General features: G+C 42.0%; 1 protein-coding gene across 1 annotated transcript in view; it reads right to left on the bottom strand.

Moving 5' to 3' along the window:
- Window positions 1–4,802: 4,802 nt before the first annotated feature.
- The window catches only part of NPSR1 (neuropeptide S receptor 1), a 154,666-nt gene continuing 139,226 nt past the window's right edge, over window positions 4,803–20,242 (bottom strand). The window contains exons 7-9 of the mRNA XM_019418162.2: window positions 16,992–17,078; window positions 6,159–6,339; window positions 4,803–5,271 (exon numbers count right to left, since the gene is read on the bottom strand). Of these exons, the coding sequence (XP_019273707.1) occupies window positions 5,181–5,271; window positions 6,159–6,339; window positions 16,992–17,078 (359 nt within the window). The 3' untranslated portion in view covers window positions 4,803–5,180. The remainder of the gene's footprint in view (window positions 5,272–6,158; window positions 6,340–16,991; window positions 17,079–20,242) is intronic.

The following is a 20,242-nucleotide window of genomic DNA, read 5'->3' as shown; positions in this document are numbered from 1 at the left end:
TCTAGTCTTCTGGAGAGTCTGTAAAATTGGGAGTTGCTTTGTACTTAAATGGTGGTAGAACTTACCAATGAAAACATATTCTTTATTTAGTAGTTATGATACTACTCAGATTACTGTTTCTTCTTATGTCCATTATGGTAAGTTGTCCCATTCATGCATATTTTCAATTTTTTTGGCATGAGTTTAATCATAATATGCTGTCATCATCTCTTTATTGGCTCCAGGACCTACAGTGATATCCTTTAAAAAAAAATGATATTGCTTATTTATGAGTTCTCTTTTTTTCCCCCTTGACTAATCTTACCTGAGTTTATTTTATTATTTTTTCAATGAGCAGAAATTTATCTTTGTTGAATCTTTTAAATTACAGTTATTTTCTATTTCCTTAATTTTACTCCTACTCTATTATTTCCTTAGATTTTGTGGGGGGGGCTATTTTGGTGATTTTTTCTAACTGCATGAGACAGATAATTTAATTTGTTCATTGACTTTAGATTTTTCCTCTTTTTTTTAAGCATTATTTTATCTGTATCCCACACATTTGATATATAATTTCATTATCACTTAGTACAATTGTTTTCTAATTTCCATATACTTTCTTCTTTGACCATAAGTTATTGAGGAGTATGTTTCCTAATTTCCAAACATATGGCAATTTTCTACTTATTGTTCTAGCATAATTGCATCGTGATCAGAGAAACTCTTTGACTGTATGAGCTCAGTCTTCCAAAGGTTTTGAAGCTTGTTTTATGGCCTGGCACGGGGTCAACTTTTATAACTGCTTCACATGTGCTTTAGAAGACTGTTTATTCTGGGGTGTTAGGGTAACGTGCTTCATGTGTTACTGACGTTGTTCAAATTATCCAGATCATTTCTAATTTCTGCTTCAATAACTGGAATTAAGCGTGATAAAATTCCCCATGAGGCTATATATTGGCCTATTTATTTTGTATTTTGACAGCTTTGCAAAATATATATTTGAAGCCATGTTGTTAGATGCACAGAAATTTGGAATTAAAATACCACCCTGTTGAATTAAAACATTTATCATTTGAAGTGTCCCTGTTTAACTCTATAAATGCTTTATTCCTTAAAGTTTATTTAGTCTTTACTAACATAGTCTCACCAGCTTTCTCTTGGTACCGGGTACCTGGAATGCCTTGGTCCATTCTTTTACTTTCAAACTTTCTGCGTGTTGTTTTGTTTTCTTTTTTTAAAAAAAAAATCCAGCCTGACAGTCTTGGATTATTAATTGGAGCATTTTATCTGCTTACCTTTATTACAATTACTGATATATTTGCATAAAAAATCCTCACCATCCTCCTATGCGCTTTCTATTTGTCCCAGCTCTTCATGTTACTCTCTTTTCTTGCCTTCTTTCAGACTGCTTAAGAGATTTTGTCATTCAGTTTTTCTTCTTTTTTGGCTTAGAAGTTTTATACCGCTTCATTTCTATTATTTTACAACATGCATTCTTGAAATCACAGCATGCATTCTGGGTGTATCGATGTCTAATGTACTGTACATTCTACTCTCTCTCATTCCAGGTAATTCAAGGACCTTTAACCAATTTAACTACATTTAGTTCTCTCTGGACATGTTATTGTTGTGTGTACAAACGGTAATACTGAGTCACACCTCCTGTGAACCTCTTAAAGGATCCCCGAGCAGTTTGAAAACCATGAGACTAGACAGCCAAGCCTCCATCCACTTTAACATTCTATAAGCGCAGAACTGCACTTCTAAAATGTTAACCGGACCAGCCCAGTTAATCCACTGTTGTGGATAATGCATTTTAAAAATGCAATTGCAGAGCAATGAGGCATGGGTTCCTCACGATTCCACAAGCAAGGGGGTTGGTGCCAAACAGGGCTATCTCTTTTTAATCAAATGCAATTGAAAAGCTGTAGGGAACACGAGCAGATCTGCATATAAAATGAGGTCTATTCAGAGGATGATAAAAGATGTGCAGTTGCCACCAGGTCTGTATCTCACCTAAGATGATTCTAGAAGTACAGAATAACTCTATCTCCTGCTGAGAGTATCTTTGTTTTCCTGTTTCCTTGCGGCCCCTTTCCACACCATGCATGCAGAAGGAAAAAAGCAAAGTCATTTCTGCATATGTGTGTATAAAGTTGTTGAAGCGAGGGAGACAGTTTATGCTGCGCGTTTGTTTGCTTTTAAAGGGATGCTTTTTTTCTCATGATTAATTTCAAGTTAAAGCCATTAAAAAGGTGTTGCCACTTACTTTCTGGAGGAAAAATGGTGAGAGACGTTGCTTGGCGAGATTAAACTTCAATTAAATTATGCTTCACACAAGCCCTGAAAGCAGAGAAGTTTTTACCATTCATGTTTAATTTAGTTCAGTAAAGTGGAGACACTTATTTCTATAGCATGGCTAAATACATTGAGCACACCTACTCTTCTTATCCTAAATTTTCACCTGGGCCTGGAGCTATGTGATAATGTAACCACAGGCCTCCTCTCGGTGTAAGAAGTGAGCATCTTTATTTTATAAAGCCCCTTGTTGACTCCTCTGGCCCCATTTGGGCATCCAAAGCTACCGACAGTGACATCACATCACCAAAGCTGTCTTTTTCTCCAGGAGCTCAAACTGTATTTCTCGATTAGGAAATGATGTTTCTCTGATATCATAGTGATAGATAGTGAAGTTACACCTTCTAAAGGGCAAATGACTCAGTGTTGAGTCACCAAGTTACCAGGCCCATGGGTAAATGATTGCAAAAAGTCTGACTCTCTGGGTACAATTTAAACCATTTCAGTCTCAGAACCGTATCTATGGAGAACATATAAGATCCTCTGCTCCAGCCTTATTCTGTTCCCATCTTGCAGATTGGGGCAGTTGATACCCAAAGACATTAAATGATTTGTCTGAGGTGATAAGACTAGTAAATTACCAATGTTCTCATGTTTAAATTGTATTTTCCCGAGCCTAGCAGATAACATGGAGATGAGGATTCCAGAATCCACACCAATCAATATAAAGCAATATAAAGCAAGTTTCATTTCATTTTCATCTTCCAGGGGCACTTGGGTGGCTCAGTCAGTTAAGCTTCTGACTTTGACTCAGGGCATGATCTCGTGTTTCATGGGTTTGAGCCCTGCATCAGGCTCTGTGCTGACAGCTCAGGGCCTGCTTGGGATTCTCTCCCTCTCTCTGCCCAGCCCCTGCTCATGCTCTTTCTCTCTCTCCTCTCTCTCTCTCTCTCTCAGAAATAAAATAAAACATTAAAAAAATAAATAAAGGCAGCTTATCCTGCAGCAACATGTATCATTATCTTACTGATGTCCAGTCTTCTCAGGGAATGAGATACACCGCATTACAACAACTACAAAATCACGTTCCCAGTTTCTAAAGAGCACACAGCCCCTCACTCTACTCTCTCCTTCACTGTCAGACTCCACTGATAGATGAGGTAGACATCTAATATCTTTTGCAGACCAGGACTTGACAGAGATTGAAAGCATCTGTCAGGAGAACCCAGGCCTCCTATTTTGCCATCCCGGACACCTGCCAGATTTTGCTCTGTTAATTGGCTTCCATGCAGGCAGCGATTTTAGCAACAATTCTGCGGGTCTTTTCTTTTGTGGCACATCTTGATTGAGAATGAAATGTTGAAAAGTACTTCTCAGCCGCTCAAAGTGTTCAGGGTTGCTCACATTTAGCTGATTGGACAGAAGGGGAGGCAGTCTTCAAAACCATTGTGTAGACATAAACTAGATTATTCAGGCTACTCAATTCAGAGAATTATTCTCAGAGAGAGAGTGACTGAAGAGTCTGATTTCTGCCCAAGGAGATACTTTCCCTAAGGTCAGACAGAATTGATAAGAGAGTTTGCGGGAAAAATGCCACTGTGACCTTAAACATGCAGTTGCTGGGCTGACACCATAATGAGGAATGGAGTGCTATTAAAATATACTGCACATTTTAATGACTCCACTAGCAGTAGGCCAAGAAAAAAAAAAGACTTAAGCTCAGAATAATTCTGGGAAGGAGGATTTTGCCAAGGAGATTTTAATGTCAAGAATGTATGTGAGGCTAAAAATAAGGAGTTCACGCACATTCCACAGCCGTGGGTGGGGTGTATATATAATCAAATTAAATTATGCCATTTCCACTTACGAAAAAATCTGATGGCAAAAATTGACTAGAAAACATTTAGTCATATTTCACTTGGATTATGCTTATAAATACCAAACTCCAGACTTGTCAAAATAAACCCCACCAGCACTTTCTGGCCGAGGTGTTAGATAGACAATGGCTGTGATATGCAAAAATGATAGAGCTTCTGGGACCAGGACCGCGCCTAGAAAAGCCACAGGAATTCAGCTCCCAGCTAATGAGAGAGGGTTCATGGAAGGGAAAGAAGGGTCCCTGCGACATGAGGAACAGAGCCCAGAGTGGCCCAAACGTTGAATGCAAAGGGAGGGGCCTTCAGAGAGCCTCAGATATGTGAGACCCGGGTCCCAACTCTCAGAGACTGGAAATCTGGGGCCCATGATTTTTTAGTGTTTTGTTTTTTTTTCTCCCATCAGTGAAAGCACCCTTCGATTAGAACTTTCCTCTGGAGGGCCAGCATTGGGTTCTTTTGACAAATCATTTGTTCATACAACAGTACTGTGAGGTTGATTCCGGCCAACACACCCAACTACAAACCAAGGCTATCTGCAGAGGAGACACAAAGTAGCCATGCCTGGAAATGAATATGTTGGCATTTTGAGGACAGATATCTTCTGGGCTACAACTACTAAACAGCCAATCCAAAGATGGGGGGACAATCTAAGCTTTAACAAGTCTTTTATTTACATCCGAAGTTGTAATTAGAAGACTCTCGTAACACAACTATGCTTCTTTAGTCCCCTCTGCTTGCCCAAGCTTGATCCTGGGCCAGAGATGTCTCTGTTCATTGGGTTCTGGTGCTGAGCAGTGGGAAGGAGGGCTGGGAATCATGGGGAGGAGGGAGGATCTTTCCTGGCTGACATGAACAGTTGGTGACTTCACATTAGCCAGTACTTGCTGACGCAGGAGATACACACTCATTGGGATATTTGCTTTGTGCAAAGGAGCAGAATGGAGAAGTTCCATGCACGTGCCCAAGGTGGAGACGGACCCAGCACTGCTGATGGGGCTCAGACTAGCCATACTACTGTCCCAGAGTCTAGATAAATTCTGGCTTGGATAGAACCTGCATCTCGTGCCTCGCGGTTCTCTCCCGGAGTGTCATTCTGGAATCCCGTGATGTTTGCTGCCTAGAGAAAGAATAGATCAGAGAGGGAAAATAATTTGACCTGATGAAAAGAGAAGTAAGGAAGTTAAACCATAATAGTTATGGAGGATGTATTGACGACTAAGCACTAGACTAAGCACTTTGCATGTAATATCTCTCTTTCCTTCCCACTCCCAGTCTTCCCACTGGTCAGCACCAGAGCCCAGTGTACAGAGACATCACTGGTCGACAGGTAGGCACTGCTTCTAGTCCCATTTTATAGGCAAAGATACTGAGTTTTATGGAAGTTAAATAACTTGCTCAAGGTTATTGAGCTTATCCACATCTATTATCCATAGCCATGAATCAGCAATGGCAGGATTTGAACTGTGGCCACTGACATCAAACCCAAGCCTTAAACCACTTTATTATTTTATCTCCTATGGATATCTCTACCTATTCTCTGTAGCCCATGCATTAAAACAGCTGAAAAACAGCAAGATGGCTGAGTAGTTGTGGGAGGGATCTAATTTCAGCTTTGCTACTAATTTTTTAGATAACCTCAATAGTGTTACTTAAGGTCATGGGCCTTCATTTGTTTATCTGTAAAATGATAATAAGGCTTTGGATCCTGCTATCACCACAGCATTGTATTGAGTGTAGAGAAATTAGTGTAGAGAAACTTTGGACAAAAGAAAGCTCTTCTATGTGTGACCTGATTAAGATGGTTGCTACAGGAGGTGATGTGGTTATAGGAGAAAGAGCATGGACAATGGCCCAGGCCTGGGTTTGAATTTGTCACACTAGCAAGACCTTTCTGACCCTGAAGCATCTCATCTATACCTGCCAGGAGGCACTGAAAGAGAAGACACATGTCAGTGTCCTAGTGCAATGGCCATCTGTGCTGGCCCGGGCAGTAGTGACCCTTACCCATGGGGAAAACAGATGGAGCTGCTGAAGACACAATAGATAAGTGGGTTGATGGCACTATTCAAAGCCGGCAGGTTCTGAATGATCACAGAGGCATAGAAGCGCTCCTCGGTGTCTGGAAGGAGACTGAAATTGTCCAACATGTCGAAGAGGAAGTATGGACTCCAACAGCAGATGAAGGCTGGGGAGAAGAGAGCCATTAGTGCCATAGCAGATCACAACCAGGGGCCTTTCGGTGGCGCCCTCAACTGGAGCTCCAAATAGGAGGCTCCTTAGCCCCTGGGATCTCTCAGAAATATTTAGGACAGTTGTGTGTGTTCACATTAATGTCATGTTTACTCACACACACACACACACACACACACACATGTACACATGCATGTATACACATCCCACAGATGCATTGTTAAAGTTGAGGGAATTTCTTGGATCTTCTCTGTCTGTAAAGGGAGCGTTTGATTTGACCATTGTTGTCAGTCTTCATGGAAAGGTTGGGAATGGCTTGGCATGGCCTCAGCCTCTTATCCTGTATCATGTGGAAGGAAAACCAGCAAAACTCTTTGGAGATTCTATTAAAAAAAACCCCCAGAAGAACAGGAAGCATATTAACCAGATAGTGATTTCTGGTTTTAGTGTGCGGCAGGGGAGAGTTGTGGTGTCTAATGTTTTCAGAGCAACGTCTGGCCTCATCACAATGTTCTTAATTTTCTTTTCCATTTCTAAGTTAGCCACTCCAGAAAACAGCTGCCCTCTACCCCCTCCAAGTCAGTCGGTGCGTGTGAGCCCCTGATTCTGTTTGTCTCAACATCTTCAGAGGAAATGAGTGGTAAACAGAGATCCAGAGTATGATGGTTAACTTCATGTGTCACCTTGACTGGGTCAGGGGGTGCCCAGATATTTTGGGAAACATTATTGCTGGGTGTTCCTGGATGAGATGAACATTTGAATGGGTAAACTAAGAAAAGGAGATTGTCCTCTTCGATGTGAGTGGGCCCCATTCAATCACAGAAGGCTTGAATAGAACAAAAAGCTGAGTGAGAGATGAATTGTGCTGTCTGCTTGACTATCTTCTAGCTGGGACATTGTTCTTCTCCTGCCTTCACACTCAGACTCGGACTGGAGCTACACCATGGGCTCTCCTGGCTCTGCAGATCCTAAGCCAATTTCTAACAATTCTCTTTGCATATATGTCTCTCTCCTCATTCTCTGGAGAACTGAACCAATCCCCACATGCACAGAGGTAAACAATCTTAGGCTGACTAGACACCGAGATGTGCTCTTCTGCTTTCTTGTCACACCCTCTCCACCCTCCTTCTCCCCGCTTTCTCACCCATAGGACTTTCCTCAGAGAAGTCAGGCTTCCTTCCCCATCTGCTTGCAGGGGCCAACTTTCTTCTGAAACTGTTCAACTGACATGTGTTTGTTTCCCCAGACCTTGGCAAGGTATTAAAGAGGAGCAATTGAAACACCAAGACCACTGAGCCTTCTGGGTGCTGGTGATTGAGCTTAGCATTGACCTAGAACAGTGGTTCTGGGGCATGGAGGGGCAAAAGTGCCTCTTGGGAGCATTTTGAAAATGTGCATGCTTATGGATTTGTGTGTGTTGAGGGGGTAAGGGGTCTGGGGTGTCCAGGGATACTAGTCCTCCTGCAGGACCCAGGTCCCATACAGCCTTTGATTTATGTAGCAGAGCACTCTGTTTATAATTTCCAGAACTCTGGAAACCTAACTCTATTTTATATATGAACACAAATATTTGTACTAAATAGTGAATTTTCCAGAAATGCAATTCTCTTGCAAAGGGAGGAAAGATTACTTTCTGTAATTTGGAACTTGAGCAGGATTTGTTTACCTGCTCAGAAAATCAGGTCCCTGACAGCAATGCTGCTTTATTTTCGTGCCTTCATGAAAACACACCTGCACTGATTTTCCTTTGTAGCTGTTAATACATCTAGCTGACTACTTCATTATTCTCCTAGGGTAGCTGTGCCTAAGTATTTACATATTGAAATCTGCATGGTTTTATTATAAATTATTTTCTTTCTAGTCCTCCTTTGTATTATTAAATATTGATCTTTGAAGACTTATGTTGGGTAAGTGGTATTAATTATACATTTCATTTCAGGTAAAGGGGCCTTACAAAACATGTGTTTTAGGAAGGGCTGCTTTGGTCTGACTGGGCTGTTAACATGGGCTGCCCCTCTTGTGGGCATCTCTGCTCTCTGACTAAAGGACCCCCAGGGCCTGGGCATATGGTTCCTGATTACAAATAATTATGTTGGCTCTGGCACACATGTGTGACATATATTTCCTGACTCAACATCCATGGGAGGTATATCTGTGTTTCTGATTGTCTGGGAAGGCAAGAGAATCTTTGATTTACTTTGTAAGCTGTTGGGAAAGGATTCTGAGCCCCCGTGGCTATATACGCTTTATCCTCAGGTCGGCCTGCAGTGCTGTTTTGTGCCTCTATTCTACTGGCTGTGTCACACTGCATGTGGTCTGTTTGGCATTTTGCAATTGTGTCTCAGAAAGGTGAGATATGGACCGTTTTGGTGAGCTGACAGGCAGCTTCCACGAGAGGTATGCTTTCTCAGAGCTCCTGGAGCTGTAAGAGGGCAGGGAGGGTAGTATTTGAGCCAAATAAAAAGAATCCTTTTTCTTCCTGCATATCTTAATCCATTTGTTCCCAGCAAATATTAATTAAGCACCTAGTGTATGTGGGATCTTATTTAAGGCTTTGGTGATAATAATATAAGGAACACAAAGCAAAGGTCATTGCTCTCATGGATTGAAGCCAGTAGGGGATACACAAAATGCAGATTAATAGATATAATGTCAGGTAGAAGTGGGAATAGGCAGAAAAATACCACAGAATAATGACGAGGGGGGCTGTTTACAACTTGTGCTGGAGGACTGGCTGAAGAGGTAGCACCATTGGTAAACAAAATGATGTGAGGGGGGAGCCAGGCAACCATCTGGGGGCAGGGTCTCTCAGGTGGTGGAAACAACACAAGGTCCCTAAGGTGCAAACAAGTTGACATTGTAAAGAAATAGCAAGAAGACCAACAGAAGTGGGAGAGAACGAGCAACAGGGAGAGCCCTGGGAATGAGGCTGGAGACCTGGCTGAGCGATAGATCACACATGGTAAAAACGTGGGGTTTTATTCCGATGTAATGGGAAGCCAGAGGTGGGTTTGCAGGATTGTGATGATACCTGGTTTACAATCTTGAAAGATCACATTGGCTGTTTTGCAGAAAAGGAATAAGACAAGACCAGTTCTAATGTTACAGGCAGAAATTCATGGAGGCTCTGCCAAGAGTTGTATAGATAGTGAAGGATGATTGGGTTTGAGAATTATCTTGGATGTAGAGCCTCCAGGCTTTGCTGATGTGCTAGTTATGCAGGATGTCAGAGAAATAGAATAATGACAGAAAGATGGCCCTTAGGTTTTTGATGCAGACACCGGGTGAAAGATGGTGTCATTTACTGAAATGGGGACAAATGGGGGGAAGAGTTACTCTGGAGGAGGAGAAGAACATGCCAAGACTTTGGGTTTGACGTGCTGAGTATGATGAATTTATTGGAAATGCAAATCAAGATCTCAAGTAGAAATCATAAGTATGATTTCTAAGCAAAGGAGGTGTTCTAAGAAGGAGAGCCTGATCACATGTTGCTTACAAGTCAAGATGAAGATTGAGAATTGACACTGGGCATTTTGGAGGTTTTGGTGACCTTGGTGAGGGTGGTTTCAGGAGTAACAGGACAGAAGAGAGATAGAAACAGACTCCAGAGAATGAGAGGTAAACTGTGGAGGAGTTGTACTAGGGGAGAGAGTGGTGAAGCGGGTCTATTCTGAAGAGCTCACTGAGGGAGCTACTGCACAGCATTTACGTGCACATGATCCAGGTGAGGGGAGGCCTGTCATGGAGGAAAGATACCCAGAGAGGCAAAATTCTTGAGGAGAGAGCAAGGAATGGGATGCAGGGCTCCAGCCATCATTTTGGGCTTAGAAAGAAGCAGTGTTGGTTTATCCACAGTAATAGGAGAAAAGAGCACATCGTACACAGGCAGATAGGTGGAAGAATGTGAAGGTGAAAGGGGGAGGGAGTTCTTTTTTTTTTTCAATATATGAAATTTACTGTCAAGTTGGTTTCCATATAACACCCAGTGCTCATCCCAAAATGTGCCCTCCTCAATACCCATCACCCACCCTCCCCTCCCTCCCACCCCCATAAACCCTCACTTTGTTCTCAGTTTTTAAGAGTCTCTTATGCTTTGGTTCTCTCCCACTCTAACCTCTTTTTTTTTTTTTCTTCCCCTCCCCCATGGGTTTCTGTTAAGTTTCTCAGGATCCACATAAGAGTGAACACATATGGTGTCTGTCTTTCTCTGTATGGCTTATTTCACTTAGCATAACACTCTCCAGTTCCATCCACGTTGCTACAAAGGGCCATATTTCATTCTTTCTCATTGCCACGTAGTATTCCATTGTGTATATAAACCACAATTTCTTTATCCACTCATCAGTTGATGGACATTTAGGCTCTTTCCATAATTTGGCTATTGTTGAGAGTGCTGCTATAAACATTGGGGTACAGGTGCCCCTATGCATCAGTACTCCTGTATCCCTTGGGTAAATTCCTAGCAGTGCTATTGCTGGGTCATAGGGTAGGTCTATTTTTAATTTTTTGAGGAACCTCCACACTGTTTTCCAGAGTGGCTGCACCAGTTTGCATTCCCACCAACAGTGCAAAAAGGGTTCCCGTTTCTCCACATCCTCTCCAGCATCTATAGTCTCCTGATTTGTTCATTTTGGCCACTCTGACTGGCGTGAGGTGGTATCTGAGTGTGGTTTTGATTTGTATTTCCCTGATGAGGAGCGACGTTGAGCATCTTTTCATGTGCCTGTTGGCCATCTGGATGTCTTCTTTAGAGAAGTGTCTATTCATGTTTTCTGCCCATTTCTTCACTGGGTTATTTGTTTTTCAGGTGTGGAGTTTGGTGAGCTCATTATAGATTTTGGATACTAGCCTCTTTGTCCGATATGTCATTTGCAAATATCTTTTCCCATTCCATTTTTGCCTTTTAGTTTTGTTGGTTGTTTCCTTTGCTATGCAGAAGCTTTTTATATTCATAAGGTCCCAGTAGTTCATTTTTGCTTTTAATTCCCTTGCCTTTGGGGATGTGTCAAGTAAGAAATTGCTACAACTGAGGTCAGAGAGATCTTTTCCTGCTTTCTCCTCTAGGGTTTTGATGGTTTCCTGTCTCACATTCAGGTCCTTTATCCATTTTGAGTTTATTTTTGTGAATGGTGTGAGAAAGTGGTCTAGTTTCAATCTTCTGCATGTTGCTGTCCAGTTCTCCCAGCACCATTTGTTAAAGAGACTGTCTTTTTTCCACTGGATGTTCCTTCCTGCTTTGTCAAAGATTAGTTGGCCATATGTTTGTGGGTCTAGTTCTGGGGTTTCTATTCTATTCCATTGGTCTATGTGTCTGTTTTTGTGCCAATACCATGCTGTCTTGATGATGACAGCTTTGTAGTAGAGGCTAAAGTCTGGGATTGTGATGCCTCCTGCTTTGGTCTTCTTCTTCAAAATTACTTTGGCTATTTGGGGCCTTTTGTGGTTCCATATGAATTTTAGGATGGCTTGTTCTAGCTTCGAGAAGAATGCTGGTGCAATTTTGATTGGGATTGCATTGAATGTGTAGATAGCTTTGGGTAGTATTGACATTTTGACAATATTTGTTCTTCCAATCCATGAGCATGGAATGTTTTTCCATTTCTTTATATCTTCTTCAATTTCCTTCATAAGCTTTCTATAGTTTTCAGCATACAGATCTTTTACATCTTTGGTTAGATTTATTCCTAGGTATTTTATGCTTCTTGGTGCAATTGTGAATGGGATCAGTTTCTTTATTTGTCTTTCTGTTGCTTCATTATTAGTGTATAAGAATGCAACTGATTTCTGTACATTGATTTTGTATCCTGAAACTTTGCTAAATTTATGTATCAGTTCTAGCAGATTTTTGGTGGAGCCTATCGGATTTTCCATGTATAATATCATGTCATCTGCAAAAAGTGAAAGCTTACCTTCATCTTTGCCAATTTTGATGCCTTTGATTTCCTTTTGTTGTCTGATTGCTGATGCTAGAACTTCCAACACTATGTTAAACAACAGCGGTGAGAGTGGACATCCCTGTCGTGTTCCTGACCTCAGGGAAAAAGTTTTCAGTTGTCCCCATTGAGGATGATGTTAGCTGTGGGCTTTTCATAAATGGCTTTTATGATCTTTAAGTATGTTCCTTCTATCCCGACTTTCTCGAGGGTTTTTATTAAGAAACGTTGCTGAATTTTGTCAAAGGCCTTTTCTGCATCGATTGACAGGATCATATGGTTCTTATCTTTTCTTTTATTAATGTGATGTATCACGTTGATTGATTTGCGAATGTTGAACCAGCCCTGCATCCCAGAAATGAATCCCATTTGATCATGGTGAATAATTCTTTTTATATGCCATTGAATTCGATTTGCTAGTATCTTACTGAGAATTTTTGCCTCCATATTCATCAGGGATATTGGCCTGTAGTTCTCTTTTTTTACTGGGTCTCTGTCTGGCTTAGGAATCAAAGTAATACTGGCTTCATAGAATGAGTCTGGAAGTTTTCCTTCCCTTTCTATTTTTTGGAATAGCTTGAGAAGGATAGGTATTATCTCTGCTTTAAACGTCTGGTAGAACTCCCTTGGGAAGTCATCTGGTCCTGGACTCTTATTTGTTGGGAGATTTTTGATAACCGATTCAATTTCTTCCCTGGTTATGGGTCTATTCAAGCTTTCTATTTCCTCCTGATTGAGTTTTGGAAGAGTGTGGGTGTTTAGGAATTTGTCCATTTCTTCCAGGTTGTCCAGTTTGTTGGCATATAATTTTTCATAGTATTCCCTGATAATTGCTTGTATCTCTGAGGGATTGGTTGTAATAATTCCATTTTCATTCATGATTTTATCTATTTGGGTCATCTCCCTTTTCTTTTTGAGAAGCCTGGCTGGAGGTTTATCAATTTTGTTTATTTTTTAAAAAAAACAACTCTTGGTTTCGTTGATCTACTCTACAGTTTTTTTTAGATTCTATATTGTTTATTTCTGCTCTGATCTTTATTATTTCTCTTCTTCTGCTGGGTTTAGGCTGTCTTTGTTGTTCTGCTTCTATTTCCTTTAGGTGTGCTGTTAGATTTTGTAGTTGGGATTTTTCTTGTTTCTTGAGATAGGCCTGGATTGCAATGTATTTTCCTCTCAGGACTGCCTTCGCTGCATCCCAAAGCGTTTGGATTGTTGTGTTTTCATTTTCGTTTGTTTCCATATATTTTTTAATTTCTTCTCTAATTGCCTGGTTGACCCACTCATTCTTTAGTAGGGTGTTCTTAAACCTCCATGCTTTTGGAGTTTTTCCAGACTTTTTCCTGTGGTTTATTTCAAGCTTCATAGCATTGTGGTCTAAAAGTATGGATGGTATGATTTCAATTCTTGTATACTTATGAAGGGCTGTTTTGTGACCCAGTATGTGATCTATCTTGGAGAATGTTCCATGTACACTCGAGAAGAAAGTATATTCGATTGCTTTGGGATGCAGAGTTCTAAATAGATCTGTCAAGTCCATCTGATCCAATGTATCATTCAGGGCCCTTGTTTCTTTATTGACTGTGTGTCTAGATGATCTATCCATTTCTGTAAGTGGAGTGTTAAAGTCCCCTGAAATTACCACATTCTTATCAATAAGGTTGCTTATGTTTGTGAGTAATTGTTTTATATATTTGGGGGTTCCCGTATTCGGCGCATAGACATTTATAATTGTTAGCTCTTCCTGATGGATAGACCCTGTAATTATTATATAATGCCCTTCTTCATCTCTTGTTACAGCCTTTAATTTAAAGTCTAGTTTGTCTGATATAAGTATGGCTACTCCAGCTTTCTTTTGGCTTCCAGTAGCATGATAAATAGTTCTCCATCCCCTCACTTTCAATCTGAAGGTGTCCTCAGGTCTAAAATGAGTCTCTAGTAGATAGCAAATAGGTGGGTCTTGTTTTTTTATCCATTCTGATACCCTATGTCTTTTGGTTGGCGCATTTAGTCCATTTACGTTTAGTGTTATTATAGAAAGATACGGGTTTAGAGTCATTGTGATGTCCATAGGTTTCATGCTTGTAGTGATGTTTCTGGTACTTTGTCTCACAGCATCCCCCTTAGGATCTCTTGTAGGGCTGGTTTAGTGGTGACGAATTCCTTCAGTTTTTGTTTGTTTGGGAAGACCTTTATCTCTCCTTCTATTCTAAATGACAGACTTGCTGGATAAAGGATTCTTGGCTGCATATTTTTTTCTGTTCATCACATTGAAGTTCTCCTACCATTCCTTTCTGGCCTGCCAAGTTTCAGTAGAGAGATCGGTCATGAGTCTTATAGGTCTCCCTTTATATGTTAGAGCACGTTTATCCCTAGCTGCTTTCAGAATTTTCTCTTCATCCTTGTATTTTGCCAGTTTCACTATGATATGTCATGCAGAAGATCGATTCAAGTTACGTCTGAAGGGAGTTCTCTGTGGCTCTTCGATTTCAATGCCTTTTTCCTTCCCCAGATCAGGGAAGTTCTCAGCTATGATTTCTTCAAGAATACCCTCAGCACATTTCCCTCTCTCTTCCTCCTCTGGAATACCAATTATGTGTAGATTATTTCTCTTTAGTGCATCACTTAGTTCTCTAATTTTCCCCTCATACTCCTGGATTTTTTTATCTCTCTTTTTCTCAGCTTCCTCTTTTTCCATAATTTTATCTTCTGGTTCCCCTATTCTCTCCTCTGCCTCTTCAATCCGAGCCGTGGTTGTTTCCATTTTATTTTGCAGCTCGTTTATAGCATTTTTTAGCTCCTCCTGGCTGTTTCTTAGTCCCTTGATCTCTGTAGCAAGAGATTCTCTGCTGTCCTCTATACTGTTTTCAAGCCCAGCAATTAATTTTATGACTATTATTCTAAATTCACTTTCTGTTATATTGTTTAAATCATTTTTGATCAGTTCGTTAGCTGTTGTTATTTCCTGGAGATTCTTTTGAGGGGAATTCTTCCGTTTCATCATTTTGGATAGTCCCTGGAGTGGTGCGGGACTGGGGGGCACTTCCCCTGTGCTGTCTTGAATAACTTGCGTTGGTGGGCAGGGCCGCAGTCAGACCCGATGTCTGCCCCCAGCCCACTGCTGGGGCCACAGTCAGACTGGTGTGTGCCTTATCTTCCCCTCTCCTAGGGGCGGGATTCACTGTGGGGTGGCATGGTCCGTCTGGGCTACTAGCACACTGCCAGGCTTGTGGTGCTGGGGATCTGGCATATTAGCTGGGGCAGATCGGCAAGGTGCACAGGGGCAGGAGGGGCAGGCTCAGCTTTCTTATCCTTCAGTGATCCATTTTGGGAGGGGCCCTGCGCCACCGGGAGGGAGTCAGACCTGCCGCCGGAGGGATGGATCCGCAGAAGCACTGGATCCACAGAAGCACGGCATTGGGTGTTTGCTCGGTGCAAGCAAGTTCTCTGGCAGGAACTGGTTCCCTTTGGGATTTTGGCTGGGGGATGGGTGGGGGAGATGGCGCTGGTGAGCGCCTTTGTTCCCCGCCAAGCTGAGCTCTATTGTCCCGGGGCTCAGCAACTCTCCCTCCCGCTGTCCCCCAGCCTTCCCTCTCTGAGCAGAGCTGTTAACTTATAACCTTCCAGATGTTAAGTCCCACTTGCTGTCAGAACACTCCGTCCGGCCCTTCCGCTTTTGCAAGCCAGACTCGGGGTCTCTGCTTGGCCGGCGGGCTGCCCCAAGGGTGAGGGAGTTCTATTCTGATATAGTATTTTCTTAGTCAAATAGGAAGCAAGGTCATTAGTTGAGAGGGTGTAAGAGGGAGGAAGCTTTGATGGTTTGAGAATAACGAAGAATACATACCAATCCGACACATACTATGTGCTCTAGAAATACCTTTTTTTTCCCCCTAAGGTGAGGTGACTTTATTGGTCTTAAGAGTAAAGAGAAAAGGGGTGCCTGGGTGGCTCAGTCAGTTGGGCAGCTGACTACAACTCAGGTCATGATCTCGTGGTCTGTGAGTTTGAGCCCTGCATCGGGCTGTATGCTGACAGCTCAGAGCCTGGGGCCTGCTTCCGATTCTGTGTCTCCCCCTCTCTCTGCCCCTTCCCTGCTTGCTGTCTGTCTCTCTCTCTCAAAAATAATAAACATTAAAAAAAAAAGAGAAAAGGGAAAAGAAAAGGAAAGGAAAGAAGATAGGATGATGGGAGAGAAGGTAAAGTGACCATTAGGGAGAGATTTGTAGTGACTCTGCAGTTATATATCCAGAAGAAATGGAATGTCACTTCTGTCTTTACTTTGCCCATATACTTCAGCTCCAGGGGGAGTACGTGTTAGAGAATGCAACTGGGTCAACTGGGTATGGTGAACATCATCCAGCTAGCTATGTCTTTTTTTTCTTTTTTTAATTTAAATCCAAATTAGTTAACATGTAGTATAATAATGATTTCAGATCAGCTCGTTATGTCTTAATCGACTTTCTCCAAATTATCCACCCCATGGTCTTGGTAGGCTACTCGAGTCATACAGGGAGGCATCAGGCACCAATGTCTTCCCTTAAAGGAGATGCATATGGTGTGTGGCAAGTTCCACACGCTCCGCTCCAGTCAGACAAAGCTGGCAGTGCCTGCAGACAAATTCCTTTCTTGCGTGGGCTCTCCACTACCAGCTCCCAGGTGCAAGTTTGCTTTTGGAATGTTCACCCAGTTCTACAACACAAAGAGGGACTTTGCTTACCGAGAATGATGACAATGCTGTACTTGATGGCCTTGATTTTTGCCTTTGAGATGAGCCCTCGGTTGTAACTGGTGCACAGCTTTCCATCTGTAGATACAAAAGGGCAGTGTGAAATGAAGTTGTTGTTGCCAACAGGAACATCACAGGCTAGACCCACAACTGTCACGGGACCACTTGTATCCCACTCACCTCTTCCCAGGAGGACCTCCTGGACATTTTCAGAGTAAAGACGGCTCTGGGCCGGATGCTGCAAACTGCTGTTTGCAACTTGATATAAAATGCAAATGCATCAGGACATCCAGATTCTCTCGAGTCATGGCTGAATGCCCTGAGTCAGCGGAAGCTGGAATTAGCCTTCAAACCTGGAATTGGCCAGGGGGCAATGCTAACATACCCATCTAGTCACGTTAGCAACTTAGGGTGAAACCATTGTCTTAGAATGGTTACCCCAAACTAACTCATACATCTAACTCAGAAACTTCACTCTCAACAAAAGCTCAAGCCAGGGATATTAAAAAAATAAAACAAAGACAAAAAAAAAAAAAAAAAAAACTGTCCCAAGTAGGAGCCTGGTTATAATTTAATTCTATGTGGGCTATTGTTTGATGGTAAATACATGAAGGATAAATATAAGAATCCACTAGAATATGAACTTGATGGAAGCAAGGACTTGGTTTTTTTACATTCCTGTATCCTCTAAGCTTAGTGAATGATTAATAAATATTTGTTGAATCAATCAATATAAACCTCTCTCTCGTTAAAAAGTAGTGGTAAAATTAAAGTTGATTAGGGTGGACAGAGTTCAGAGAGATAGCTCTTAGTAAAAGGAGTGTGTAGATGGCAACTTTGGGATTGGAGGTGTTGGACACAGGGTCCATTGATGCTGTGGAGGAGTTTTTATTGTCAGAGCTTCTGCCAGGCAATAGGGCACCTTTGTAAAAACTTGGAAAAGGTGCCCTTCCTCTGCATGCACACAGCCCTGTCCCAGCATACCCTCAGTGAGGATGGGATGCCAATCCCACACATCCCTGGGATGCCACTGATTAGGGCTCGATGGGTAAAACCCTGGCAGTGGTCCAGGTCAAAAGCCTACCCAGGGCCCCTGTCACATGGGGCAGGACAGTTGTATACTAGAAACCAACTGCTGTGCTTGCTTGTCCTCACTACATTGTTCAGATTCCACATTTGAAATTTATTTTAAACCCATGGAAACTGGTGTGAAATTTACATTTGCACTTCTTATTCTAGCCCCTCTCCAGTCCAACCCAGCCCAATCCAAACAGCATAGCACACCTGTCATGAGATAAGGACCCCACCACAATGCTGAGGAGGCTGCGGGGCAGATGCAGAGATTCCAAAGGTAGAGCTGGGGGCAGGAAAGACTCATGAAACAGAGGGAGTCCTCAGCCAAGACACGGAAACAAGAAAATGTCGGATGTATTTGGACCATGGTGGAGTCACCTCACTTGGCTGGAGCCTGAAAGAATGTTGGCTTTGGAGTGGGGAAAACTGAGGCCAAAATGGGGAGACCTGAAATGTCTTCAAGAGGAGTCTGGTCTGAATTTCTGAGCTGGTCGCAAGCCTCTGAAGCTTCTGAGTCTTTTCACAGTGTGAGCATTTACTCACTGGAGTGAACAAACTGTTATCAGGAATAATAGGAATAAGGGTCTCTTTTATGGGCAATAAACTGAAATGCTAATTATAATTGATTTTTTTATTTCTTAATGTATACCTCGCAAGGCCACTCTCAGGTACTATTATGGCTTCCAATTATTCTGTGCATTTCACAGAACCACAAGTCTTCAGTGGTGGAAGGAAACAAACGCTTCAGAAGCATTTACAGCAGTGGATCTAAACTACGGGCAATATCGCTCCCCAGGGTTACATTTGGCAATGTCTGGACACGTTTTTGATTGTCTCAATGTATGGGAGGCTGCTAGCAGCCTCTAGTGTGTAGAGGCCAGGAATGCTGTTAAACATCTTAAGATGCAGAGGACAGCAAAAAAGAATTATCCAGCCACACATACCAGTAGTGTCAAGGTTGAAAAACCCTGATTTCTAAGGTGGTATCCTGGGAAGGATATAGGCTTCAAGGTCAGAACCGATTACACCTTCCAGCTCTACCAATTACCAGCTGTGCAACCTGAGGCAAAATGCTGACCGTTCCCAGCCTGTTTCCCAATTTAAAAAATGAGGCATACACACCAAAGTCAGAGTTTTGAATATTGACCTAAAATAATGTATTTAAGGTGTCAACCCTATGCTGAGAATATCAATTCTCTTATTACTTGAGATGAGTAAAGTTTTAACAGTATTTCAGGAGGAATATGAACCACCTTTATGGAAGTGAACAGAAGGTATTACTACATTTAGATAGTCTATTATACAATGTTGTTATCTGTTTACAGGAATTATATACATCCAAAACTTATCCCGGAAGGATTTTACCCATGGGAGGCAAGTAAGAAATACAGCCGACCAAATTATATCCTTTCGAAGTATTCCCATTTGCTGGAGTAACAGCTGGCTTTGAAACAATATGGTTCTGAAGACTTTGTTTTTCAGAAAAGTTCTTGAGCATGACATTTGGACTCTGAAATCCTTTTAAAATGGAAACTTGCAGTACTTTCCAGGGGGCAACTGGGTGCCAATATAATCAACTACCTGCCCTTTGATCTCCCAATGAGATCAGGGAAAAGTGTCTTTAATCTGACCACTCAGGGAAATGCAAAGCCTCCAGCTTCTCAAGATGGCCCTTCAAAGAGAGCTGAGCTACAAAATGCCAGTAATTCTCCTTTATTGAGAGATAAAAGGATTATTTCTACCCCGGCCTTGGCGCTGAGCTGGAGCAAAAAGCAGTTAAATTCAGCCATCACTGAGCATTAGTAGCTGGGGTAGCCTAGAGGCAGCAGGTCCATGAGATTTGGACTGGAAGCGTCATGCTGCCTTAGGCAGTTTTGGTTCAAGCATGCATCCCTGGATACCCCACACTATAAATTTAGTGTCTCTGGGGCCAGTTCCTGCTCTTTACTTCCCCTCGCTTCAGGCCCCTTGCAGAGCCACGGGGAACCCTTTGTTCTTATATGCCGAGAGCTTGAAGGAGGAGCAATTGGTGCATTGGGATTTTTAAATGAGACAGAATTTATTCCTGGCCGGAGGAGGGAGCCATCTATGGACTTATAATTTATGAGTGCAGGTGATTTGTTTGTAACAAGGAAATCCACCTGGTGATGTTTTTATTTATTTATTTT

Source organism: Panthera pardus, unplaced genomic scaffold (genome assembly GCF_024362965.1).
Source record: "Panthera pardus isolate Hobbes unplaced genomic scaffold, ASM2436296v1 HiC_scaffold_8, whole genome shotgun sequence".
In the NCBI taxonomy this organism is placed as follows: domain Eukaryota; kingdom Metazoa; phylum Chordata; class Mammalia; order Carnivora; family Felidae; genus Panthera; species Panthera pardus.
This window is presented reverse-complemented; position numbering and strand designations above follow the sequence as displayed.